The sequence below is a fragment of the Vanacampus margaritifer genome, chromosome 13, assembly GCF_051991255.1.
Source record: "Vanacampus margaritifer isolate UIUO_Vmar chromosome 13, RoL_Vmar_1.0, whole genome shotgun sequence".
NCBI lineage: Eukaryota > Metazoa > Chordata > Actinopteri > Syngnathiformes > Syngnathidae > Vanacampus > Vanacampus margaritifer.
Genome location: NC_135444.1, coordinates 3,717,682 through 3,745,408, shown reverse-complemented (window position 1 = coordinate 3,745,408; position 27,727 = coordinate 3,717,682). Strand labels below are relative to the sequence as shown.

The following is a 27,727-nucleotide window of genomic DNA, read 5'->3' as shown; positions in this document are numbered from 1 at the left end:
TCCGTCAATCATCATTAGTCAATTCGTCAGCAAAATGGAAAAAAATAAGTAAATTGCTGAATTTTTATTGACGGATTGACGAAAAATTCCTGCTTAGTTTGTCAATTTTTCAAGGTGTCCCATCAATTGTTAACAACATGGGCATACTGTATGTCATTGACGGATTGATGGACCGAATGCCCACGGAAATGCCCACCTCTGACAAAATAATCACAGAAAAATCTGATCATTGCACACAGTGTAGTGTTTTCTTTGAAGACCTTATTTTGTTTTCAGACAATGAACTTCTAGTGTTGAGATTGTCCATGCTTTTCCATATTTTTGTTTTAAAGTCTGCTGACCTGACAATTATTTGCTTCCCTTTCTTTTGTTCATGCTCAGTGTGGTACACACAACAAAAGGTTGAGACACCTTTTAGAATAATTTGCAATGGCATGCTACATTTTTCTGGGAAAAGCGGTGTCAATGTACAGTGTGTACAGTGGTGTCAATGTGTACATGCAACCTTTTTTATTCTTCCAGATGTTTTGTTTGATTTTCAGTATTACAAAAATGTGATGTATCTAAATCAACCCGCAAAATATATACATTTATTTGTTTTTGTTTTGGTGGTGGTGTTTTTTTTTTATATTGTGGATCCTGTTTGTCTAGGCCTGGATTTTGAGTCTGTAAATGAAGCTGATTGAGTGATTTATTGATTGAATAATCAATGTTGGCTTTGTTGACCGTTGACAGTGTACTCTACAGTGCACAAAAATCTGATCATGATAAACAATGTCAACTGCAAATTGGCAGGAATGTTTACGTCCCAACCAGATAACATTGAGGTAACTGAAGAATTTAAGGTACTCATCACGTCTACTACAGCAACAGGGCAGGCAACCTAGACAATTGCCTATAGGGTCCACAGCTGAGAGGCCTCGAGGGATGGCTCACATTGGCCCATCAGCAGCATGTTCGGCTGGTGTTGCAACGGCTACTTGAGAACCGGTTGTACGTAAAGGCTGAGAAATGTGAATTCCACTCTCCTTATGTTCAGTTCCTGGGGTTCATTGTGGAGAAGGGCCAGTTGAGAGCTGATCCAGCCAAAATCCAGGCTGTGGTCGAATGGCCATCCCCTACATCAAGGAAGCACTTGCAAAGGTTCCTGGGGTTCATCAGCAATTATAGTTGTAAGGCAGAACCTTTGACAAGGCTCACATCAGTAAAGAGACCTTTCTGTTGGACCCCAGAAGCTGAGTCTGCGTTTGTTGAGTTAAAACGTCTGTTTACCAATGCACCCATTCTTTCTCACCCTGATCCAACTCTACCTTTTATTGTAGAAGTGGATGCCTTTGATTCAGGAGCGGGGGCAGTTCTGTCACAGAGGACCCCAGTCAACCAGAAGGTTCATCCCTGCAACTTCTTCTCGCGTCACCTCAGTCCTGCGGAACGTAACTATAATGTTGGTAATAGGGAGCTGCTTGCCATTGTTTTGGCACTTCAGGACTGGAGGCACTGGCTGGAGGGTGCATCTGAGCCTTTTGTGGTGTTCACTGACCATAATAACCTGACCTATATCCGAGCAGCCCGAAGACTGAATCCTCGTCAAGGACGTTTCGCCCTGTTCCTGACCCGCTTAAACTTCACAATTACCTACCGCCCGGGTTCCCGCAACTTCAAACCTGATGCCCTGTCGAGTAATTTCAATTTGGATGAGGTGGACACCATCCCTGAGACGATTATACCTGTGGCTCAAGTGGTCGGGGTACTCCAGTGGGAGGTGGAGAAAAGGGTGACCAACGCCTTGAAAAACATGTGTGCCTCAGGGATGTCCAACTGGCAAGCTGTTTGTGCCACAGGAACTAAGGAGAGAAGTTTTGCAATGGGGACATGAGTCTAAAGTTGCTTGCCATTCTGACATGAACTGCAAGTGTTTTCTTGTTTCCCAGAAGTTCTGGTGGCCTGGGGTTAATAAGGACATTCAGGAATATGTCACAGCATGTTCTGTTTGCGCCCACAACAAGTCGTCTCACCGTTCCCCAGCTGGTGTGCTACACCCATTGCCCATCCCGTATTGCCCATGGTCACATATTGCACTGGACTTTGTCACTGGTTTTCCCATGTCCTGAGGAAAGACTGTGGTTCTTAGTGTTGTTGAACGGTTCTCAAAATGGCACACTTCATCCCTCTCCCGAAGTTGCCTTCCTCGCTGGAAACTGCTAACCTGCTTATCAACCACGTCTTCTGGATTAATGGCATCCATTTTTTGACTTGGTTTCTGACAGAGGTCCTTAGTTTTTTTCCCAAGTTTGGAGGGCTTTCTGCAAGGCAATGGGTGCCACAGAGAGACTTTCGTTTGGGTACCACCCTAGGTCTAATGCTCAGACAGAGTGAATCAACCAGGACTTAGGAGCTGCTCTCAGTTGCGTCTGTCACCGGCACCCATCATCCTGGTCATTCCACCTCCCCTGGGTAGAGTATGCACACAATTCTCTCATCAGTTGAACTACAGGTATGTTGCCTTTTAAGACTGCTTATGGCTATCAGCCACCTGTGTTCCCTTCCCAGGAGAGTGATGTCTCCATCCCCTCTGTCCACCTTCACCTTCGGCGTGCCCATCGGGTCTGGCGGGACACCCGGGCAGCACTGTCCAGAACGGCGGCTCGGAACCCGCAGTTGGCGGATCGTCGCAGGATTCCAGCTCCCCAGTACACTCCTGACCAGATGGTTTGGCTTTCCTCTAAGGACCTAAAGTTGGCAGGGACTACTAAAAAGTTGGGTCCATGTTTCATTGAACCATTTGAGGTGGCTGCTGTCATAAACCCTGCTGCCGTGAGACTCAAGCTCCCACTGTCTTTGAAGGTTCATCCAGTGTTCCACGTGTCCTTGCTGAAACCAGTTTCCTCCAGCCCACTCAGTCCTCCAGAGGTGCCTCCTCCTCCGTGCCTGATCGATGGTGAGCCAGTCTTGACAGTGAGGTCCGTTTTAGACTCAGAAAAAGGGGAAGGGGTGTCCAATATCTCGTTGACTGGGAGGGGTACGGTCCAGAGGAGCGTCATTGGTTCCCCTGCTCCTGGATCTTGGATCCTGCTGTGGTCCGTGACTTCCACTCTCTCTATCCAGATAAGCCGGGTAGGCCGCCAGGGGGCGTCAGTGAGAGGGGGGGGGGGGGGGGGGGGTACTGTCATGTCTTGTTTAGTTCTGCCCACTGCTGGTCATTTGTTTCCTGTCTTTTAGTTTTCCTAGTGTGTCGGTGGGCGGAGTGCTTGTGTCTCAGCTGCAAGCAATCCTAATCAGCAGGCTATTTAGACACAGTACACACGGGAGAAAGATTGCCAAGTTATTGTTCTTGCTGCTTGCCAGTGCCTCAGCATTTTGTTACTCTCGTGCTCGTACCTGTTATCTCCTAGTTCCTGCCAGCAGTACTTTTTGTCTTCTGTTGTTTCTTGTAAGTACTGCTGTGGTTATTGATTTGTACGTACCTTGTGTAAGTCTTTTTGTTTTCATTCTTAATCTTAGTTAGTAGCCTCCCGTGGGACTGCGCCCACCTTCCTTGGTTAGTTATTTTATTTTTCTGTAGGTACACGTTGACCTTTTGTAACGTCGCTTTTTGTTAGTGTTTACTTATGCGTCAAGCTCCTTTTGTTCAATAAAAACTGTAAACCTTGCCCACTAGTTTTTGTTATTTGTTTGTATGTTTAATGTTCAGTATTTTGAAAAAATAAATGTTTGTAAAATTAGACACAAAAAGAAGAAATTTAATGTATTAATCTTGTACAGTAGGAACAAGCTGATATTTAAAAAAGGACACAATAAAACAATTAATAAATAAGAACTACAGAAAACAATCTAATAAAAACAAACCAAGTGTTCTTTTTAACCTGTATTTCTTGTACAAAATGGTCCATTCAGATATTATGATTGTATTCAACAGTTACAAAAAGCTGTAAGAATATCAAATAACATGAAACAATGTGATCATCAAAAATGCATTTATTTGTGTGAACTTTGACATCCAACAAGATGCCAAACAGGCAAAGAATTCCTGCATCAAATCAAGTTCAGAGTCTTGAGTCATGTTTACTAACACAAAAATGACTACAGGTAATAGATTTTACCACAGGAAAAACAATGGAAAAAAAATCGTCTTTTGGTGAGGTAAGGCATCAACATTTTTTTTTTATATACTTAGTCGTGAATTTCGCCGTAGAGTTTCCTTTTTTACTTGTTGTGTACAGGTCATTAACAGACATTTGCCTTGTTGCCGCCAAGTGGCAGAAAGCTCTATTGTAACTGAGCAATCCCATTGACAATTGCAACAGCTCCATTACATTAAATTCATAACATATTATTTTATACAGCCCACTCATCGGCACTCGCAGTCCAAGGTCGACATGCGAACGGTATGGCTGCATGGTTAAGAACCACTTATTTAGACTACTACATAGATCATCAGACCTAATTTCCATTACAGGCACACACAGCCCAATTTAAAACTACAGTACTTGCGGCGATCTAAGCCTTGTATCTGCCGTATTGGAACGTAACAAAGCTAAACTATGCCGAGAGCCAAATAAATCGCTGCAGTGAAAGCAAGCTTTTAATATGTGGTTAAAAAGCACACGTGCTTCAACTGCCGTATACAATGTTATGCATGTTGGTTTTGAGGAGAAATTTGAAATTATTAAGAGAAAGAAATCATAAATTTGGTTTATCTGTATTTGAATTGTATTAGAATCATACATTCCATGTCAATTCACACAAATTCCCAAAACTTCCACAGTGACACCCCTTCAATTTGCCTGACTTTTATTTCATTAGTGCCTTATGATGTCAAAATAAAGAATTAGAAGTTTGAGCCTCCTAGCTCAAATGGTTTTGCAGTTATTGTCCTTCAAAGTTTGGGTGCCAAGCCCACTTTTGAGATCTGGGAATTCCATCCATCCATCCATTTTCTTAACCGCTTGTCCTCACAAGGGTCGCGGGGGGCGCTGGAGCCTATCCCAGCTGGCTTCGGGCAGTAGGCAGGGTACACCCTGAACTGGTTGCCAGCCAATCGCAGGGCACACAGAGACGAACAACCATCCACACTCACAATCACACCTATGGACAACTTGGAGAGTTCAATTAACCTGACATGCATGTCTTTGGAATGTGGGAGGAAACCAGAGTACCCGGAGAAAACCCACGCAAGCACGGGGAGAACATGCAAACTTCACCCAGGAAAGCCGAAGCCTGGACTTGATCTCACGTCCTCTGCACTGGGAGGCGGACGTGCTAACCAGTCACCCACCGTGCCGCCGGGGATCCGGAAATTGCACTCTAAATTTTGGACCATATTTGAATGCCTGCATATTTTGTTTTAAAGTAGGTACAGACCTGTCAATTGCTACATCTATGTATTTTGGTCCTGTCTATTAGAATCTACACGTACAAATAGCCTGGGTGGTGCTTCCATCGAGCGTCGGACCAATGGGTTGACCCAGGCTTAACCTTCCACAGCTGGGTCCTGCAGGTGGTCGTCGCTGACTCCTGTGATTAGGGCTCCCGTTGCTTGTCATATTCTGCTTTGCTTTTGCAAGCTTTTACTAGCTTTTTTGTTTACTAGCTCCTGCTAGCCGCTCTTGCTAGCTGCTCCGGCTAAATGCAGCTCGCTCGGTCTTTCGGCATCGCTCGCCGGGCTTCACACCAGCTGTCAAGTCACCGTCGCTTGCCGAGATGCTTGCAAAGTGTGGTCTCTGAGCCACCATAGTGCGCAGGCTTCTAAATGCATGCATTTTGCCTTCAATCTATGCTATAGCAACATCTAGTGGTCACTCTAAGTATCGGTACTCGCCCATCCCTAATACTGTTATTTATAGCTAGTTGTTGCTTATTGTACTTGTTTAATAAAACTAGGATATACGATACCACTTGACTCGAGTAGTCACCGATACCGAGACCAAGTAGCGATATCACTAGTACTTATTGTTTCATAAAATATCCCCCAAAAACAATGCCAGATAATTTTAAAGAAAGACCTATATATCCCATTATAGCATTTTCCTGATTTTTTTATTAAATCAATGGCAATTTTCTATTCGTAAAACCACCACAAGAGTTATTGGCTGCCATCGAGAGAGCATTATCTGCTCTCTCGGTACTCGCCCATCCCTAAACAAAAGATTTATTTTCCATTGTCCATTGGCTGGCCTCCATGGTTCTTTTTGCCTGGGGCCCCCAGACTATAATATACACTGGATAGCCTGAAGTTCTGACAACATCACTCACAGTTTTTATGTATTGCTGTAGTGCTAGCCTTTGTTTTGAAGTGCATGCTTTTACAACTGTAAATGGTGCAAAGGTATTATACCGTTGATGCCAAGTGTGATGCAAGCGTAGTAAAACATTTACATGTTTTGAGCAGTGCACACTTAAAAAACAACAGGAAGGAACCACACAATGTTTTAAAACATTAATTTAAAATAAAAAACGTTAAACCATTTAGAAATACTTGCTTAAGTAATGAGTCCCCACCCACAAGTTTCCTAGGATAATAACCTTTTAGTTTATCTTAGTGATTTTTTGTAAACACTATTCTCATACCTTTTAGTTCATGACTTTTTTCGCTTATGACAGATGACCTTATAATTTCCCTGCATGTAATTGGAGCTTGCACCAAGCAAAAATAGACGTGAATCTAATATGTTGTGCTGAGGGCAGCATCGCCAAAGCTTTTTCCAAAAATACAGTATAAGAGAGCAAGGGCCCCTTAGAGCCACTGTGCCAAACAAAGTGACTGATCTGAAATGACAGCCTGTTTCACAGAAGCCAACCAACCGTTTCCCCCATTGACTGTTTTCCTCTCTAACACACACATGCACATGTACACACTTTGTGAGAGCATTAACAAAGTGTTCGATAACACAACTACAAAAGAATACACAATTTTAGAAAATTATCATTAACAGTAGTCATTTGGCCTCATAGACATCATTCATCCAGAGCACCCCAAAATTAGTACAGCACATTTAATAAAAATACAATGGATGGGCGTTGTATTTGCTTAATCATTAACATTCGTTGTGATTAACTGTAGTACTTATAGTAAAGCATTGTGACTTTCTAAAGCAAGGTGTCTTATGTTGCTGGGGAGTAAACTATAGAGGCAATAAAAATTTGAGCAAGAGACAGCAGATGCAGTTAAATAGCCTATAATACGTTTCTATATTTGTGATTATGCTTAGCAAAACACGTTAACATCCAATGTTTTTGTTAGGTGGCTGGTATATGATGCTAAGCGTATGTTTGCCACTTTGCCTACCTCTCTCCTCCTGCTCTCTGCACCCGGTCTGGTGATGAGCGCCGTGTCTCCGCACACCACAGCGGCATCCTCCACGAACACGCAGTCCGGGAGCGTCTCATCCGCGGGCAGTTCCACCACCTCGAGCCCGAGCGTGGTCCTCAGGACTTGCACGTAATCATCATACTCCCTTTGCGCCTTGGTTGAATCCACATCAGCCTGGCTGATCCGGAGCGCTTCTTTGGCCAGAGACCTAGGGATTCCCCGGACGACAGCGTGGGTGTAACAACCAAAACCTGCCATTAAGCCGGCCATGTTTCCCCCGTCACTTTGCGCTCTTAACTAAAGGGGGCGGGGGGCAATCAAACCTGCTGAACACCCTCGCGAATCAGTGAGCATCAGCTGTCACAATGCTGCCGGCCAGTAAATGCTTTAGTTATATATGCCCCACGTGTGTCTCTGCTGTCAAATTGTGTCAACTGTCTAAAACAGGATGTGACGTAAGCAACAAATTAGTAGTAGATAGTAGAAATTATACATTTGTTTATATTTAACATTTACAATACTTGCTTAAAGGATCTTTGTGCAGTTTGTCACTTTTTTACTCACGACTGCCACCTCTGGCCCAAAGCATAACTGCAGCATCTGTGTCATGCTCCTGCATGATGCGCGTGCGAGTACGTGCACAATCTTAAAGCAACAGCCACGATTGACAAACGAAGACATGACTCTGCCCCTCCCCAAAGAAACTGTGGAGTGTGTGGGAAGATAACGGCTGATAGGTGCAGTCAGAGTCAAACAGTCAGGGCTCTTCGTACTCTTCTGGGCATTGGTGGAGCATGCATGATGTAGATAAAGCTTTAATAATACATTTTTAAACTGCACAATGCACCTTTAAGTAATGTGGGTTACACTAGCTAAAGTCGGCTAAAGATAGACTTGTTCTAATAATTTTCATATACTTATATTACAATTTCAACTTTTGTGTTACTGGGAAATAAAAATAGAGACCTCAAGGAGGTTATTTTGGGAGAAGTCTCAAAATTGACATTTCTGCGATTTATGTCACAAACTCAAAACTAATGTCCCCATCTTGTCGGATTTGCTCACATATTGTCTGTCTACATCTGTTGCGGCACTGATTGTGATCGGTTTTGAACTACAGTCATTCTTGATGGCCAGATGACAGCTGCCTCATTGAGTGTCGCGCTCCAGCCTCTAGGCGGGTCGCGGTGACGCACAGCGACTATCACATGAAGCCTGGCAGTCTGTCATCTACAGTTCCTTTGATTCAATTATTTCTTTTTTTTTTTAATTCATGATAGCTGACATGACCGTTTCATTGTGGTTGTGTTGTGCCCATGCATGTGCATATACAGGGTGACACAAAAAAGGGGAACTTTTTAACAATCCAATAAAACCAAGAGTGATGCAAGAAAATTATTCATTCGGTCTAATAAATTAAGGAGATAATTATTTTATTAATCGATTAATCTGCCAATGATAATTTTTTGATTAATCAATGAATTGGATTTTTTAAAATTCCATCATGTTTTAATATAATTTCAAAGTGACAGTGCAAAAAATCAATTCACTAACATAAATTGGTTATGATTCAGTTCTGGCAGTGACTGGTGAGGATCTATCCCGGTATTGGACTGACATGAGCCTTATTTCAAGGTATCAAATACTCATGGAGGCTACTGATACCAGTGACCGATAACTTGAGGCAAAAAAAATCTGATGACGCTTAAGTCCTCCTCGCCAGTAGTTTGGGCTACCCTGCTCTAATTTGACACCTCAGCGAATTGTGTGCATCACTTCCAGTTCTGACAAAAATAAATGTGAACATGGCTGCTTTTTTTGGCAAAACCTTGCTGGCTTGGAAATAATATGAAGTGAAGACAAACCAAACGTTGTAGAGCAAAACTTCAAAGAGGTGGTATGACGAGTAGTTTGTTTAATAGTCTACTAGCAACTTGCAAAATACACTCCAGGGTGAAACATGGGTGAGCACAAAGCTAATTGTGTGGGAAAAGAGAAAACACCAGCAGCTAACTTTACAGCAAACTCTACAAAATTAAAACAGACATTCAAGAGGACCAATCTGAGGGCAGTACAAATTACACATGCACTCGCGACATACATTGCACTCAGTAGTTTGTTGCTCTCATTTGTGGAGAACGGGGGAATCCAATGCTTCATGACGGTTGTGGAGCCAAAGTACTACATGAATTTCCCCCGCGAGTCACATTTGTAAGGACTGTGATGCCACATGTACGTGACAATTTTAACAAACATGTTAGCAGCTTGTTATGTAACACTCCAGTCGTTAGCTTCACCACTGAAGCCAATTTACTTGCGCGTGATGCCAATCCACTCCACTACTGGGCTGAAAAGAAAGGGGAAAAAATGTTGCACTCTGGCCAAGTTAACCAGCAAATACCTCTTAGCAGCACCGGGCGACAGCGGAGAGAGTGAACAGCACTCTAGGTCAGTTTCTCACATTCTTGATGACACAAGAAATCAGGTCTCCTCTGAAAGTGCACAGATGATTCTGTTCCCCAATAAGAACCCACCCAGCACCAGACGTCTTTTGGATGTTTAATTTTAGGCTAAATCGGGTCCGTCCGTCTTAGACTTCATTTAGATCAAAAAGCCGTTTGAAAACTGGGTCATGTTATAGCCTATCCAACATGGCCCAAATTTAGCCCAAAAAATAGTCATTTAAAATTGGGTTGTTTTTAGCCTATCGAATGTAGTCAAGATTTAGCCCCAAAATTAGGTTGCTTGTCCAATGAAGTCCAAATTTACTTTACTAAAATTGTTTAAGATTTATCTGATTTAAAGAAGAGGGATAATGGGAAATAGAACGTGAGAGTAATAGGTACAGGATTGCTGGTAGGCTGGCGAGCTCATACAATTTTCCAAATAGCCTCTTTGAAGCCAATTATGACTTGTTGCGTTGTCTCCCACTGCAGAAGTTTTTTTCATGATTAATTATTATAACATGACTTTGTGATTAAATATTTTATTAGATTGTAATAATTATGATTAATGAATAACGTCCTGGCAACCAAATTTTAACTTTTTGGTTTACTTTCAACCAAATTTAGACGTCTTTTGGACGGACATCAGTGACGTCTTTTCAAAGTAATTTCAACCAATTTTTGCTGGGTGGGAAGCTGTCGCTTACAGCTTTTCAACTTCAACTAATTTTGCATATTTGTAAACCTCAGTGAAAATTGGGGAAGGCGACCCCAAATTTTTCTTTAAACATGTTGTATGCGCCTCCGTTAGTCTAAACATGGCATTCTGATTAATATTCTGTTTGTGGAATATGAGTTATGCAGCAAAATCCACCTGTTTTTATCCAGCCCAGGTAACAGCAATAGGCAAAATGGCTGCCCCCTGAGATGGAAACACTTTGAAAAAATTTTGAGTTGACTTCTCCTTTAACATTTAACCTTTTTTATTTTGCCCTTAAATGTACTTTAAATTAATACTAGAATGTAGTAAACTAAACTCAGAGAGAATGGTCTCTTTGCACAAATCCATTATTTCCTGAACTCAATACCACTCCTTCTTTTCCCGTCTTTCATGAGTGGACAAACTGATTAATCCAGGTATGCCTGGCCTCCGTAACCACGACGACAATGGCCAGACGCACCTGGAATAATCAATTTATCCACTCAAGAAAGAGAGGAAACAAAGGAGTGTTATTAAGTTCAAGAAGTAGTCCAGCTGTGCAAAGAAGCCATTATTTGTGTTGTTCTTTGGACTTCATTGTTTAACACTTTTATTGAAGCAACGTCTTGATGAAAACAAGTACCTTAAAACAAGTTCAGCTCGCGCAGAATAGCTCATGGCAAAATGCCGCCATCTTAATGGCCAGAAACGTCGACATCACGATACATTTATGTCAAGACAGAGCATGCATGCAGAATGGCCATTACGATTGAACTGTTTACATAACATAATGGAATGACAAAAGAAATATACCACCACTGTGATTCTGAATGAAATTCCGTTTGGATTGAGCCTTGTCATTTTGTTTGGTCATTCAGATTCATTCTAATTGGAATACAGGTTCCACCTAAACCCGGTTACTGACAGACTGGCCAAAGGACCGACAAACAGACAGACTGACTAAATAACTGACTGAGAGACAGAGGGATGCACAGATGGACTGACTGGCTGACAATCAGACTGACTGGGAGACAAACGGACTGACAACCAAACCGACCGACCAACCGACAGACTGTCTGAAAGACTGACCATCAGAAAGACCAACTGACCGACAGACAGACCAACCAAATGGACTGATCTACCGATGCACAGATTGACAGGCAGACAGACACAGAGATGGACAAACTGACAGGCAGACCTACGGATGGATGGACGGACCCCCAGACAGATTGCCGGACGGACCGATTGACCAACTGACAGACTCTAAGACAGACCAACCAATGGATGGAATGACCCACTGATGGCCAACAAACAGACTTTGAGAGAGAGACGGACGGTGAGATGGACTGTCTCATAGACCAACCAACCGATGAGACAACCAACAGACTGAACGACTGACTGTCAGAGAGGCCAACTGACCTACCGACGGGCATACGACCAACGGATGGACTGACCTGTAGGCAAACAGATGGACCAACTGAGGGGCAGACCGACCGACTGCTGAACACAAGGATGGACCGCCGGACAGGCCTCTGGATGGACAGATGGGCTGACCAAAGGGACGGACAGATGAACTGACCAATCATTGCAACAATCTGGCAGAGATAATACACACACACACACAAAATTGAAAGCATTTTTTTCCTCAAAGAGGTAAACAATTAAAACAAAGCAATGCTTTTCAGATGCTAATGAAGACTTTTGAAAGAGACATCAAGACAATACACAATGGAGGAAATTGAAGTCCTCTGCAGAGGAATAGGAGTACAGTCAGTATGCGCATGTTAGAAGAAAATAAGAGGAGTTTATATTCCCAAAGGTACCATCCGAGGCAGGTTTTGGGCTCAGTGAAGCGGTCTGCATATACGGAATGTTTCTTCAGACATCCCAGAAGCACATTCTTCCACTGCGGGACCTTGGTTTGTCTTTTCTTGTTCCAGATTCCCTCAATTATCTCCGACTGCTTGAAACATTCCAGGAGCCCCACATTCCTTTTTTTCCATTCAAGCTCACCAACCAGAGTCCCTCCCGACACAAACACCTGCACCCACCCAGACACTTGGACTCTTTTTTTCACTCCATCATTTCTCATCATTGAAAGATGTGGCACAAAAAAAGACCCCCCACTTTTTTCTTCATGCAGAGGAATTTGCCTGACTCGGATGAAGGAAAACCCTCATACTTGTGGTACACCTGGCTGGTTGACGAGTCTGTGCAGCTATGAAAGCAGTGGCTGAAAGCAGACCCAATCCACCAGCTGGGGATAAAGTGGCACCAGAAACACTGCCCTTTATTTGTCTGGCATGACTGTGATGAGATTCTCAGTCTAATGTGACATGCATGATTTGACAGTTGCATGTGGCACATGAAATTGCAAGCAGTTGCACTGGCAGCAAGAGTAAATGAAATGGAACAAAATGAATGAAGATCTTTTTCAGTTTTGGAAAAGAATATGGTGACGGATTGTTTGCACATTGTGCACAATCACGCATGACTGCCCACAACTTATTCAACATGACCTTTAAGCAGACAACAAAGGGATGTCTGGAAAATTTGGAGTGAATGAAATTTAAGTAGTCAAGATTATGCAAAAACTGGACAAGACAGGGAGAGGGAAATTCCATAAAGTGGCAAGACTTCATCACAGAATAACGACTCCACTGAGATTTACAGTTTGACATCTTGTCATTTCTTTAAATACAGAATTAATGTCAGTATAAATGGCAGGCATGTTTCCAGACAGTTTGCATCAGAAGATTCCACTTTTAACAGAAGGTCCCATTTCGATGGGTTCTTTCTTCATCAGAATGACCTGATTTTATTACAAAGACTGTGTGTTTTTCCCTACTTTGAGTCCCATTTACTGATTAGCAAGTTGAATAACATTTCTTGTTATAGTGTTTGCATGCCTTCTGGTAAGTAGTAACGGAATACATGTATTGGCATTAGGTATTCAGGATACAAAAAAAACTAAACTTAAATATATCTTTTAATACTTTGTCCTTCACTCCAAAAAACGTATTTATACGTTTTTTTATTTAATTTTATGTTTTTTAATGATAGATCATACAGAAGGCTTTGATGCAGCTTCTGACCTGAAGAGGTCGCTTAAAGCAATGGCGGTTATTACAAAAAATGGCCAACACCTGGCAGCAGAGTATAAGAGCTCAACCAGGGCCATGTTGCAACAAGCTCTTTTCCCCAGTGTTTTAAACAGGTTTGTGAATAATAATGAAATGTAGCTATATTTTGATGCTAATTGCTACAAAACGGAAACGGATACAAATGTACTTTTTTTTCCTGATGAAAAAAGAGACTCTAATCTTTCTTTTGGTAGATTCCATGTTTTTATAGCAATAGACCACAATATTCTGTGGGCCTTGCAAAATCAGTAAAAATCCAGTAAAACAGCAAAGGGGATTGCTTCAGTGAAAATGACTGGGAGCAGTGTTTTAAGTGGGCTGGAACGCACCGGTACGGAGCTCCGGCGCTTCTAAAAATCTCCCTTGAATGCAGGTACTTCTCAACATGCAAAAAACAGTCAGCGTTCCAGCGTTGACAATGCATGTTTTCTGATCCCAAAAGGCTGTTCTGGTGAGCGTCGCTAATCCACGGATTTACATATAGTATGGAAGTCCTGCGCTTATCATATCACCATGCGCACGCCTAATCCAATTACAGTATCTGTGCTTGACGAGAGAAGCGCGCAAACGTTATTCAAGTCGGCCGCTGGAAATGTGATGTTAGCGCCACTACCATGCTGTCCTGGCTCAAAGTTTCAAAAAGACCACATACTCTGGGGTGGATTCGCAGGCTGATACAGCACAGATGTAAAATAATAATAATAATAATAACCTGTGCTACTCATGCTGAAGCGAGAAGGGAAACCATTTTGTGTTGCCACTTTTGACGTTATTTTCTTCCTCTCCAGCAAAAAAACACACCATGTGTGGCGTACAATTGTACCAATAAGTATAAAATAAGTGTGGGAGAAGCTCTAAATGCACATTTCATCAGTAAGAATGTGAATATAAATTTTCTTTCATAAGTTATTTTTCCGAGTGCTACTCAAAGATTGGTCTACATCATGTAAACAGAAATGAAAGCAAAGCACTCAAGAAAAAACAATCGCTGTGAAATGTAAACTTCTGCCAGTCACGATTTACGATACTGAGATAATACTCTGAATGGTTAATGCAAACAATTAAGTTTGTTCTTTGCTAGGCTCTCATTATCCCATACAGGGATCATGACGTAAAACGCCCACTGATAAGTGTTTTTGGTGCAAAAAATTAACATACCGGTATTTTGTCAGTAACAGGCACTTCTTTTTTCCCCCACTTAAAACACTGGCTGGGAGTGAATGAGTTAACCTTCTGTACATTTATACAAAATGTTGATTATTGAGCAGGTTTACAATGTAAATGCGAAAAGAGAGACACCAATGATCTGGTTGTTTATTTAAGCCCTCAACGAGTGGATAAATTGTCATAATATGTATAACTCAATGGGCCAGCTGACTCCACTTGGGCAGTTGTTATAAGCAAACGGATGTATTGTCAGGGGAAGCAGAGGAACTGGCTATGTCATAACCTACAAATGCACTAGTTTAAAGGCTACACAGAAGAAAGGAGTAAATGGTGACCAGTTTTCGCTGTTTAGAATGTAGCCTACTGACCAGGGGCTGATTTACCTTAAGTAGAATTTCCAAAGAAAAGTGTGCGCTATCATCCGGACTGCTACATATTACTACATAACCACTAAAATTGTTACCCTCCCGACACAAATCACCCACATATTTAGTATTTAAGCACCACGTTAGTAATAAAAATGGCCAAAATTGTCACTGGGATCAAACTTTTTATTTATTTATTTATTTATTTTTTACGATTGACGTCACAAATCAAATCATCATCTTATCATAATTACGGTGTGTGTGTGCGTGCGTCTGCGTGGGTGAGATGGCGGGAGGAATCTGGGGGCTAAAATGCCGCTGCAAATTTTTCCTTCATAAAATTAATCTGTTCTCTCTTTCTCATTTTGCTAGAAGGCTTGGGGAGTAATGGAATACAGTACAGGCCAAAGGTTTGGACACACTTTCTAAATCAATGCATTTGCTTTATTCTCATGGCTGGTTACTTTGTAGATTCTCATTGAAGGCATCAAAACTATGTATGAACTGATGTGTAATTATGTATTGAATAAAACAAAAAGGTGAAATAACTAAAAACATGTTTATAGATTTTTCAAAATATCCATCCTTTGCTCTGGTTACTTTTTTGCATACATTTGGCATTCTTACCTCTGGGGACTGAAGACTGTTGGAAAACCCTTTCAGGTGACTACCTTTTGAAGTTCATCAAGAGAATGCCAAGAATGTGCAAAAAAGTAATCAGAAAAAAGGGTGGCAATTTATTTATGTATTTATTTTATTATTTTCACCTTTTTTTGTTAAGTACATAAGTCCAAATGTGTTTGATAGTTGTCATAGTTGTCAGTATTGATGCCTTCAGTGAGAATCTGCATAATTCATAGTACATACCTCTATGTACATAGTCATGGAAATAAAGCATAGTATTAAATGAGAAGGTGTGTCCAAACTTTTGGCCTGTACTGTATATGTAACAGTGTACATACAGAACTATTCAGGATCCTTTTTCTTTCTTTTTCTTTTTTACTGTATTCTGTTGCAGTTACATTAAAAGAAACACTTTCATATTACAGGTACATTTGTTCAAAATGTGGATTACTTTGTAGGTTTACATTTTTAATGCTGGGTGCGAGACGGCACAGTTGAGTCTTCCTTGCCCACTCTCAAATTTGTTGGTCAAACAAGCTTTGGTGGCTGGTTTTGCATCAATTTGCATTGAATGTAAGGCAAATTCATTTTAAATAACATTTGCAAGAAACGTGAGATGTCAAAATCATCCGGACTGTTTGTTACTGAGGGGTGCTAAGAACTAGCAAGCTATTAGGCCTACTGTATACTGTACAACAAATCAAATGCCTTGATCTTGCCATTTCAATACTTTTGGAGGGGATCGTATATATTAGTGATATTTAATTTATTTTGTCTTCATTATCATATTTGGCACTGGAGTAATCCAAGTGCAATTAATCAATTCACATTACATTAATATTATGGTATTTTTCATGAAGTAACAAGTAACTAGAATACATGTTTAAAGTAACCCTTCCAACCCTGTATTGGTTTAATCTAAGAGAGGACACATAAACAGCATACAACCTGGAAGACAGCTGCATGTGGCCTACCTGATCATTCAATTTTGTATCTTTTTTTCTTTATAGATCTTGGACTGTGCATTTACATAATTGCCATCCATTAGAGAATCAACAACTCAACTATTGAGACATACTTTGCATTCAAATGATTATTACTGCATCACATCTGAGGTTTAATTAGTTTCTCCTGAATCTTCATACTTCTTTTTTCCAATATCATTTTACACAATTCTATGCTTCTGACTTTGTAGGCCCTTATCTACATTGCTGTTTATATGAAATTGTGAAAATCAGTGGTGGCACAAGCAGATGAAAGACAGAAAATTATGAAGGACAAGGTCGCAGTATATGAAATTATGTTTTTCAACATCATTAGTTGACCTCAGCTTAATTTAGAGCTCAGTTATTTCACATTATTATACACAAGGCCCATCCCAAAGAAAGCGTTTTAACAAGCCCATGCTTCAAGATGCCCTTTTCTTTCTTTCCTTTTTTTCATATCCCATCACAACTTGACTCAGTGATTTCATGAATGGTCTCAACTTTGTCCCTCTACAAATGTCCTTACTCAGTCCCAGTGCTGTTTTCTGCTGTTTCAAACACAGAGAAAGGAAGAGCATAACAGTTATGATATCTCCTGAAAATATTACAATGGAATGTGCTCTTTTAACATACCAGCCTTGTATTTAGCATAAAAGTGCTGCATTGTACAGTATTACAGCCCTTTAGTATGTTGCACTTCAATAAAACTCAAGTAGCCTACGATTAAAGTCAAGCTGACACATATAGCCTAGTGCAGGAGAGTACACCTCACCATATTTGTTAGAAAATACTGAGTTTCCTTTCAGAAGCAGTTTCTATAATATAGCCGGACTATACTACACTTACTATACGTATAGAAAATGCTACATACTCTATACGGACTATCTACAAAATACTGCAGTACAAATAGGCCATTGATTTCAAATGAGTTTATAAAAATTCCTCAACCAAAATGCTACTTTTCAGGGTGCTACTAATTTGTGTTGAGCTCTGCACAAGGAAACCACGACCATGTGCTAATATAGACCCCCCCCCCCCCGCACACACACACACGCACACACACACACGCACACACACACACACACACACGCACACAACCCAGTACTCGCAGATCTGTTTTTATCACAGTAACTTTAAACATATCATTTCAAAGGATGACAGATGATGTTCAACCATCAAAGAAACAACAACCATCCTCTTAAATGTCCCCATCTAGTGTCTGGAAGGCAGACGTGCTCCTACAACGACATCAGTCCAGTTTGAAGGGTTTTTTGTTGTCGCTGTTTGTTTTTGGTTTGGGATTTTTGACTGTGTGAAACGTGTGTCCACCTCCAATACGCTGCGACACAGTCCAGATTACGTCGTTCCCCTTTTAAAGATGATTTACATGCGTAATGTGACAACAAATGGCAAAGAAGGAGAAGAAGAAAAAAATCGAGTCAAAGTCATAACGCAATACAACAACACGTGTTAGATATTATTATTATTATTACTGTTTGTATTATTTTATCTTAAATTCAATGAATCTAAATCCAAACGAACCATCTCTCCCAGCAGCATCCACCTATTTGTTGTGGAAAATCGGAGCGCTTTATCTGTAACGGGACCTACTTTTTCCTCCCTCGGAAACATGATAGACAGATGGCGTAAAAAGTTAAAATTGCCCCGAGCAAAGAATGCTTGAATGCGAAGGAATTTCCCTGCACGGAGAACATATTTAACAAGCCTTTAAGCTGTCAGGAATGCTTTGTGGTCTGCTTGCCAAAAGGAGGGGGGTGGGGGGATATGTTAATAATGTAGGCTACTGCCATACCAAATATGGTAATATAGTTACGTCTGCGTTGTGGCGCGCATCTGGAAGCGCTTAACTCCAGTGAATAAAGGCACCGGAGAGACAGAAATAGACTCTCTTAAAAGTATGGCAGCACACACCTTCAGATTCTCATGTGAAAAAGCTACTGTTATTTTAAACAGTTTTCACTTATAAATGGGCGGCATGTATTACGTCATGACAAGGCATGAATATGATGACGTTATATGTCATAATTGAATTGAACCGTTGTTCATATGATATAGGGCGGATAAACAATTTGAAATAAATTAGAGCATTTGGTGAGTATTGTACACACAAAAGTGATGAAAAAAAGGTTTTACCAAATCAACAAAATGAAGCACATCAAATCCCCCGCCCTCCCACCCAGTCCCCCCACCCCAGGCAGTTAAAGTTGCTTTTGCTAGAAAGAATTTGAAAAGAGGTTATGATAAACAAGAGGGAAAATGTGACAGGGAAAAGTGCATTCTTATGCGCACCATTGGGGGGGAAAAAAATCCATTTGAGGGTGAGAGACAGGAGGGGGGAGTGCATGGTTTAGACAGGGCGGAGCTTATGTCTTGGATGGAAAAAGGCAGAGAAACATTCCTGGCATAGTTTGGGAACAGTTCAGCAGGCAGCCCGGGGACTACGTCAGCTTCCCAGTAGAGTATAAAAGTGAGGAGGGTGCCGGAGCTCAGCAGACTACACCAAGAGCTTCACTAAGCCCAGCTTGGATCTTCAGAGACCAGAAGCAAACACAGCAAGACTGCAACAGGGAATACTTCACATCAATACTTCACTCTTCATTTTTTTCTGAGACCAGGATTCCTGTTTGCAAGATACTTTTCCAAGATGATGATGATTTTTGTTGTCGTTACCTTCCTGGGGAGCATCAACTTGGTGAGTTGATCATTTTAATTTCACTAAAAACGTAGAGGGAAGCGAACACTATTCTTCAAGGGGAGATCACCGATCCAGTCGTGAGTAATTTTATTCTTGTTTATCCAGGTTTTCTCCTCTTGCTCATCGGTGTGTGAGTGTCCACTTGAGATGCCCAAGTGCGCACCCGGTGTCAGCGTGGTTCTGGACGGTTGCGGTTGCTGCAAAGTTTGTGCCAGACAGCTGAATGAGGATTGCAGCCTTACCGAGCCCTGCGACCACACCAAAGGGCTGGAGTGTAACTTTGGGGCCATCTCTGCCGCTGCTACAACTCGTGGCATCTGCCGAGGTATGTAGAAAGCACGTGTACCCTTGACTAAACCTCAAAGCACAATGAGAAAGCTTTTTCGAGCAGCTAGGTGATCATTCCCAAAGAGCGGGGTAGAGTGACATTCCTCTGTTTTTCTCCTCCCTTCTGCAGCCAAGTTAGAGGGCAGACCTTGCGAGTACAACAGTAGGATCTACCAGAATGGAGAAAGCTTCCAGCCTAACTGTAAACATCAGTGCACATGCATCGATGGTGCTGTGGGATGTGTCCCGCTGTGCCCTCAAGAGCTCTCTTTGCCCAATCTGGGCTGCGCCAACCCACGGCTGGTCAAGGTATCGGGCCAGTGCTGCGAAGAGTGGGTGTGCGACAACGGCAAGGACACGGACATTTTGGAAAAGATCTTCGGCAAAGACAAGACGACTGATGAATTCGAAAGTGATCTCACCAAGAGAAACGAGCTGATTGCAATTGTCAAGGGGGGACTCAAGTCACTAGCTGGTAAGAATTTTTTTTTACTTCACATTTACATGAATGTCCTAAAAGTGAGTCGAGTTTGCTCATGAGATGTTTTTCTTTTCGCAACAGCCTACAGGCCGCAAGCTGAGATTCACATGTTTGACAGCCAAAAGTGCATCACGCAAACCACACCCTGGTCTCAGTGCTCCAAGAGCTGCGGCACAGGCATCTCCACCAGAGTCACCAACAACAACAACGAGTGCAAGCTGGTCAAGGAGACTCGAATCTGTGAAGTGCGACCATGCACGCAGTCATCTTACTCTAGTCTCAAGGTAAACCTCAGCCACCTCCATGGAATGTTAGCCTCAGTTCCGGGTCTTGACTTCCCAGCTAATGCGTTGATCCATTTGCAGAAAGGAAAGAAATGCAGCAGAACCAAAAAGTCCAGCCAGCCCGTGAAGTTCACTTACGCCGGCTGCTCCAGCTTGAAAAAGTACCGACCCAAATACTGCGGAGCCTGCGTGGACGGTCGCTGCTGCAGCCCACAAGACACCAGAACCATCCGAGTCAAGTTCCGCTGCGAGGATGGCGAGACCTTCAACAAGAACATCATGATGATTGAGTCCTGCAAGTGCACCTACAACTGCCCCCATGCAAACGAAGCCTCCTACCCTTTCTACCGCCTCTCCAATGATATCCACAAGTTCAGAGACTGATTGGAAAAGCGGCAGCCATGACGAACGCGGGGGTGTAAATAAGGCACCAAACAACTACCAGTTTCTTGTTGTAACTAAATTCCTAAGGAATTGTGGGCTTACATCAGGAGGACTTTATAAAGTGCACTGTTTGCTGTAACTACATCAGCACTCTTAACTAAATCGCTTCATATTAAGGGAGCATCAATGCTAGCTTCGTTATGGAGCAAGATTTGTATTTGTAAACATTTGTACATTTATGTTATTTTATCAATTCACTCTGTATATTTTGATCTTTAACATCTGACATGGCCAAGACTGTAGACTTGTGTGCACATATGTACATATGTGCACGCATAGCATCAATTAGCATACCATCCCACAATGGAACCTCTCGACTTGTTTATCAAGTGTGTGGTTTGGTGACTTCCTGACGTGGGCATTATCGTTCATGTTTTGTGGCAGCTAGTCAATTCCCTTCATGAAAAAGACAAAACGAAACATGTCAAATGATGAATGAATGTTTTTGCGTTGTTAATAATATTATTTATCGAGGGAAATGTAGCTACTTTATGTGGATATTAAAAGTCATACTGGAATAAATTGTAAATTGATTTAATTTTATATGCTACAAATAAAATGAATTTATTTATGAAATATGAAAGTGTGTCGGCTTTGCTGTGTTCAAACTACAACACATGATCACAATGCTTTCCGAAGAATTTTCCTGCAGATCCCACAAAATTCTCAGACACCAAGCAGTGCTGATGCTTATATAACAACACTTTGGGGGCTCTCTGCTGACTTTCTGTTACTTCGGAATGCTAGTCTGAAGCGAGTTATTTTTATTGGATCTGGCCAAGATTCACACTTGCGTGACTGTGAGAGTGAGGCGGGGGTGTACATTAGGTCCATGAGTTGTAAGGACGATCTGAGTAGGAGTCTGTTCTCAATGGGCTGCGGTTAGGCACCTTAATACCATGAATATAACTATCATGGCATGCATGTAGACTTTTAAAGAAAGAAATAATGTCATCAAATTGATTTGCTATCTCCCTTTTTGGTTTCATCAACATGTTGCTCTTCTAAGATGCTATGGAGCTACTGTAACAGCCCTTTACTGTTTACCTGAACTCATTGCTGCCCATGTCTGTTACTTTTATTACTCAAAAGTAAGACCACAAAAAAAAGGCTGATGGTGGTGCCTTGCCCCTGGTGCTAAATACCTCCAGCGTGATTTGAAGTGGGTGAGAGCTCAGGGGTATCGACGGACGGGGGTAGGCTCTTCTTTTTTGATCCAGGTATTGGGAGTGGCTCAGGAATGCAGTAGTGTCTCAGAAAGCAGACATCCTGATGGGCGGCAGATGTTGGAAAGTATTTCAGAGCAACATGTTCACTTGAGCTAGGATAGTCTAAAAATATACAAACACTCCCTTGTACTCACTTGGCTTCCACAAGACGCATTTCATCTAATTGCCAATTATAAAATATTTTTCTCTGTAGGAAGCAGTTGTGGATGGTTTGATCTGATTGGGGAAATTCATATTGGAGTGCAGCATGACACATTGTCTCGGCTGGAGGTGCATATTGCACAGGATGTGCCCACTTAAGTTTTACAGATTGTTCACATCAAAGACTTGGAAGTTTACCTAATCACAGAGATGTGTGCCTTCCCCTGCAGCCCTGATTTACAGTCAAAACACTCTGAGAGTCTTGTTTTTGCTCTTTGCCTTTGCTGCTTCCCAAAAGCACATTTTCATCAGAGTGCCGCATACTTTGAAAAGTGCCATGCAATCATACTGTCATTTGTCTTGTTAACACAATACACCTAACTTGATTACATAATGGTTTTTGAACGTTATGTATCAGTCTTTTCAGTCATCCATAGCATTCCTTTCTGAAGTGCAACAGAAATCTTTCAACTGGCTGGAACTAGAACAGAAGGATTGCAACAACCTCAGACTTTCAGATTTACTCTATATTACAACATCGATTAAGCGGCACAATTGTTTTAAAAATCCAATGATTTCCTCCACCCTGACCGCCTGGTGGAAGGCACTAGAAATTACAAAATCTCAATTGGAGCCCTGCGGGCTTTCTCCCATATGGCATAATCCCAACTTTCAACTTAACAATCAATCGTTTTATTTAAGTGTGTGGGAGCAGAAAGGAATTACACATCTCCACCATCTTTTCTCAGATAATACGTTTATATCATAAACATCCTTGCTCCAAAAATACAAAATAAAAAACGGGAATTTTTTACATTATCTGCAAGTTAAAAATATGATATATGATATGATAAGAAAAAAATTCCAAGACTTCGGGGTACGCTCCAACCGCCTGTTTTAGCTAAAGATATTAACAAGCTTTCTCCGACAACAACAACAAAAACTTTCAAAAATATATAAGTTACTTTTATATACTGATAAAATGTCTTTACCCATCTCGAAATGGGAGACAGACTTGTCTATAGCACCGGAATCTGACATTTGGATTCAAGTTTGTGAAAATGCATTTAAAATGACAAAACACACAAATTTACAACTTATCCAATATAAAATTATTCATAGAACATACATTACTCAATATATGATGAAGAAAATGGGACTCTCAAACGCCGACATTTGTCTCCAGTGTTTACAAAACACTACAGACACTTATTTTCATGCTTTATGGTTATACACTCCGGTTATGTATTTCTGGACAAAAGTCTTAGAAAAACTTTCCGCTATCTCGGACTGTAGGATACCTTTATCTCCAAGCTTGTGTCTGCTAGGTGACCTAACAACAACTGACTTACCACATAAACAATCTCAATTTACACTCGTAGCCCTTGCTGTCGCCCCCAAAAAAATTCTTGTTAACTGGAAAAATTAACAAACTCTGAATATCGACCAATGGTCTAACCTCTTCATAAATCACTGGCCGGGGTCGAAGGCTCCCCTCTTTGGTTGAGGTTTTTCTTGCATGCCAGATCCACCACACCAGCATCTAAAGGAATTCAAACACTATCTGCTTCTTCCTCTGGTTGTTGAATCGGTGGAGGCTGATGTCTGTGGATCTCACTCTGCTTCATCTATCCTTCCTTCCTTCCTTCCTTCAGTCTTTCCTTTGGCCTTTTGAGATCTCCCTAATTTGTTGGAATTGAGATGTTTCTGGGGTTGGTGAAAGATTCTGGTTTGTAACCCTGTGGGTAGTAGGTGATGTCTGGTCGGTGCTGGATTTCATTTTTCTTTCTTTTCTTTGATCCTTCCTCGGTCTCCTGACAACTTCACAACTCTAGCTGGATTCTGAAGTATTCGGTTTAGGTGAACGGTATGGGATTTTTAATAGGTCTCAGGTGAATTAATGAGCACAAACTCGCACACACACACCGAATGAACAATACTGCGCTGTCTCTAGGAAAAAAAAAAAGAAGAAATCTTTCAACATTGTTTCCCCTGGACAGATCAATATCATTGATTAGATTTGTAGTGTCCTGCTCATCCATGCACAAACGTTTACATGTGATTATGCACAGGAAAAAATAAAACCACACAGGAGCCCGAGCAATTAAATCTCTCAGTGGTGAGCTCGTCCCCCGAGCTCAACATTTTTATATGACAAATGTATTAGCATTAAAACTTCATCATTCACTACAGTATGTCATACAAGGCCATTAATGTCAGTATTTTAATTCTAGTTGGCCACACAGGCTGATATTCACTTTTAAGGAATTCAGGGCAAAAAGGAAGAAAGGTGTGTGTGTGTGTGTAAGTCATGTTAAAAAGCACCATCTGCTGGTTGAATAGGAAAAGCACATTCTGCCAACTTGGTAGACGCTATAGAAATTATGCAAGCTATAGTACATTTGTTTTGTTTATTTATATATTAATTTTAAAAAAAACCTATTCTGAAACAAAAAAATGTGAATCAAATACCCCACCTAAGGAGAAAAAGATCAAATTAAAATAACAGGAAAAACACTAACAATGCAATTTGAAACCTCAAACATCTTCTACCTTATTAAAATTATTACTCAAACAAAAATAAAATGAATTTATTTATTGCAGCACACGTTTAGTTCTGAATTTGCCACCTCTGGTGTGTGTCGTGTCTGTATCCACGTGGGATTGGATTGTGGTGGTGGTTGGGTGGGGGAAGAGGTCAGGTTTTTGATTTTTTTTTTATCTTAAACTCATGTAAGGTTACATGTAAGTACACTACACTGCACATCACCAATACAAGAATGGCTGAAATAAACATCTAACGTCGAATAACGTCTAATCCCCGGTTATGCTACCCACAATTGAACGCAATGTTTGAAGTTTGTATGGCATCATTCATTTAGTCGAAGCAGTTTGAGGTCTCTGGTTCATTAGTTGTCCTGAGAGAAGGGATGCACTCAAATGTGAGATGATTCCAGCCCCCGACTGGAAACTGGAAAATGTGTCAGCACAGGCTTACACATCAAAGAAAGTCAGTCAACAGGGTTTCACATCCAAAAGACGTTAGCATTGGCTGTAAAAACACATCCATAAACACTGGCCCCACCAATGGGCCAGACAGTCCATTTTGACTGGCGCTGCAGTCGTACTCAACTAACATTAGGTAAGAATACAACATGTAGAGAGAGGCCTTGTGTGAGTGCATGCAAGCCAGGGGACACCTTGGAAATGTCACAAAACTCAACATTGACATGAATTGGCTGATGGAAAATGAGACTAGTGATCTTAACCAAAAGAAACATGAAAATTTAAAGCTGTTTCTTGTACATGGGGTTCGTTTTATAGCAATACGCGTGTTGAATGTGTGCAAAGACCCAAATGAAGCAGAAATAAAAATGCAATAGGCTTGAATTGTACATGATATTTAATAGTAGGTCTGAGAACTCGCTCCGGCAAACAGTTGTAGAAACACCACAGCACCTCAGAAAAAGTAGAGACGTTTGCGAGCCTTCTTAAACCGAAAGAAAACGTTTTTTTTTTCGGCTCCAGGTGAGGTCCTCGGAAAGATGGACCCCAAGATACTTGTAGTTGGAGACCAATTCCACTGCTGTTCCTCTGATGTGGAGGGGCTGAACTATGCAGGACCAAAAGTGCTACAATTAAATGAATGAATATACCATTAAATAATTAATTAAATGTGTCATTTATTAATTAAATATACCTATTAAATAAATGTATCATTAATTAAATAAATTAACTATGATTAAAAATAAAAATAATTAAATACAGAAATAATTATATATATTTTTCATGGTCCTGTGTGTCAGCGTTTCATGAATTTATTTCATCTGTCGAACTCGCCCATCAAAGTTAGTGGGCGGGGCTAAAGCCTGATTCACTCAAATCTTGTCTAATCCATTGCTTCGGCCTGAATTGGTTGGAAAAATGGTGGCTTTGGTGCTGGATTTTTCTTTTCTTTTGCTGACATCCCATGATCGAGGCTTGTTGTTGAACAAAACCAACATCAAAATAAAAGTGATGTTTCTACTATTTCGACCAAGTACAATTTCGACTTGTAGGTGTTTCCATAGAGATCTGGACGTTGATGTCACGTATCCCAAAATGGGCGTTAGCACAGCCATTTTGGCAGCATAGAAAACACGTCTGCCACATCGAGTAAACGCCAAACACCACACTTTAACACTGATTGACAGCTGTTGTGGACCAGCTGCCACAACAAGAAGGATCGAGCATTCTCCAGGCTACCAAAAGAGGAACCAATGCGTAGCCAATGGATCACAGCAGCCATAAAAAGAGCAAACAACAAGATGGAGGATTTGGGGAAAATGCTCATTGCATGTGAAGCGATCACTTCATAACATGGTGAGTCAATTACTGAATCAGTCGTGTAGATGTCGATTGTATAGTTATTTAATGAAGGCGTAAGGCGTGATCGGGCACTTTGTACATGGTGCCTGAATCAGCAGATAATAATTTCCCAAAGGAGGCTGGCTTCAGGCAAGTCACCACATGCAAAATGTGGGGGAAATAATCAGTTTCGTTCGTTTGTGCTGCTATGGTTTCATAGATATTACACAGTTCAATTTAATTACTGACCAACACCATAAAGACTTTTTACAGCATAAATGATGGCGGCCGTATTAGCAGATGCTAAGTTGCTAACATACCTAAATAAAACTACATTTTACTGCCAAAACCGCTTACTTCGATGGCATTTTGACCACACAAAGGGGAAATAATTGTACAAACTTGTAAAGCCTTTGTATGATCACATTTGCAAGCACTCATCAGTGTAAGAGGTAATTCCACGTAGCAGCGTCACAGAGTTAAAAGAAGAAGAAAAAAGCCACTTCTGACACTTCATCGGCAATGGTAATATCATCTAACATGTCCACCTCGCGCATTTATATCATGTCCTTTTCATCAAAGTGACTGTCAATGCTCTTGGATGGAAAGTTGACGGATAAATGCTAGTTTTATCCCTCGTCATTGTAGGCTTTTCATGACTACGGTGAAAATAACCGCCTCTTCTTTTTACGAAGTCAAGCCAAACGCTCTTCATTTCAAGTTCGGCCTTTATGTTCGCCCTCATCTAGGATTTACGGTAGTGGGCACGAAGGTACGCTGGCGCGGACATCCGTTTTTCAAAATTAAAGACCGGATTTGTCTTTTCTTTTTTTTTTTAAGCTCTCCACTGCTTAATAGCTTCCAGGTCATGTGACCTATTGACCTAATAGCCGAAGAAAGTACAACTTTTGCACCAAAGTCTGCAGGATGATGGTGTTGAAGGTGGCGGTGAAATCCAGAAAAAGTGGACTTTGGGGTTCTTGCTTTCCAGTTGGGCGAAGGCTGAGTGGCCCACTGATG

The 27,727-nt window shown here is 41.3% G+C and overlaps 2 protein-coding genes across 2 annotated transcripts in view; one reads left to right on the top strand and one right to left on the bottom strand.

Annotated features, from left to right (window-relative positions):
- Positions 1-7,689, bottom strand: part of ddah1 (dimethylarginine dimethylaminohydrolase 1) — an 80,248-nt gene extending 72,559 nt beyond the window's left edge. The window contains exon 1 of the mRNA XM_077584032.1: positions 7,286-7,689. Coding sequence (XP_077440158.1) covers positions 7,286-7,579 — 294 coding nt within the window. The 5' untranslated portion in view covers positions 7,580-7,689. The remainder of the gene's footprint in view (positions 1-7,285) is intronic.
- An 11,554-nt stretch (positions 7,690-19,243) lies between these two features.
- Positions 19,244-21,573, top strand: ccn1 (cellular communication network factor 1). Its single transcript, XM_077584031.1, has 5 exons — positions 19,244-19,451; positions 19,560-19,779; positions 19,912-20,256; positions 20,344-20,546; positions 20,628-21,573. The coding sequence occupies exons 1-5, from the start codon at positions 19,404-19,406 to the stop codon at positions 20,928-20,930; spliced, it is 1,119 nt and encodes a 372-aa protein (XP_077440157.1). The 5' UTR covers positions 19,244-19,403; the 3' UTR covers positions 20,931-21,573.
- Positions 21,574-27,727: the final 6,154 nt, after the last annotated feature.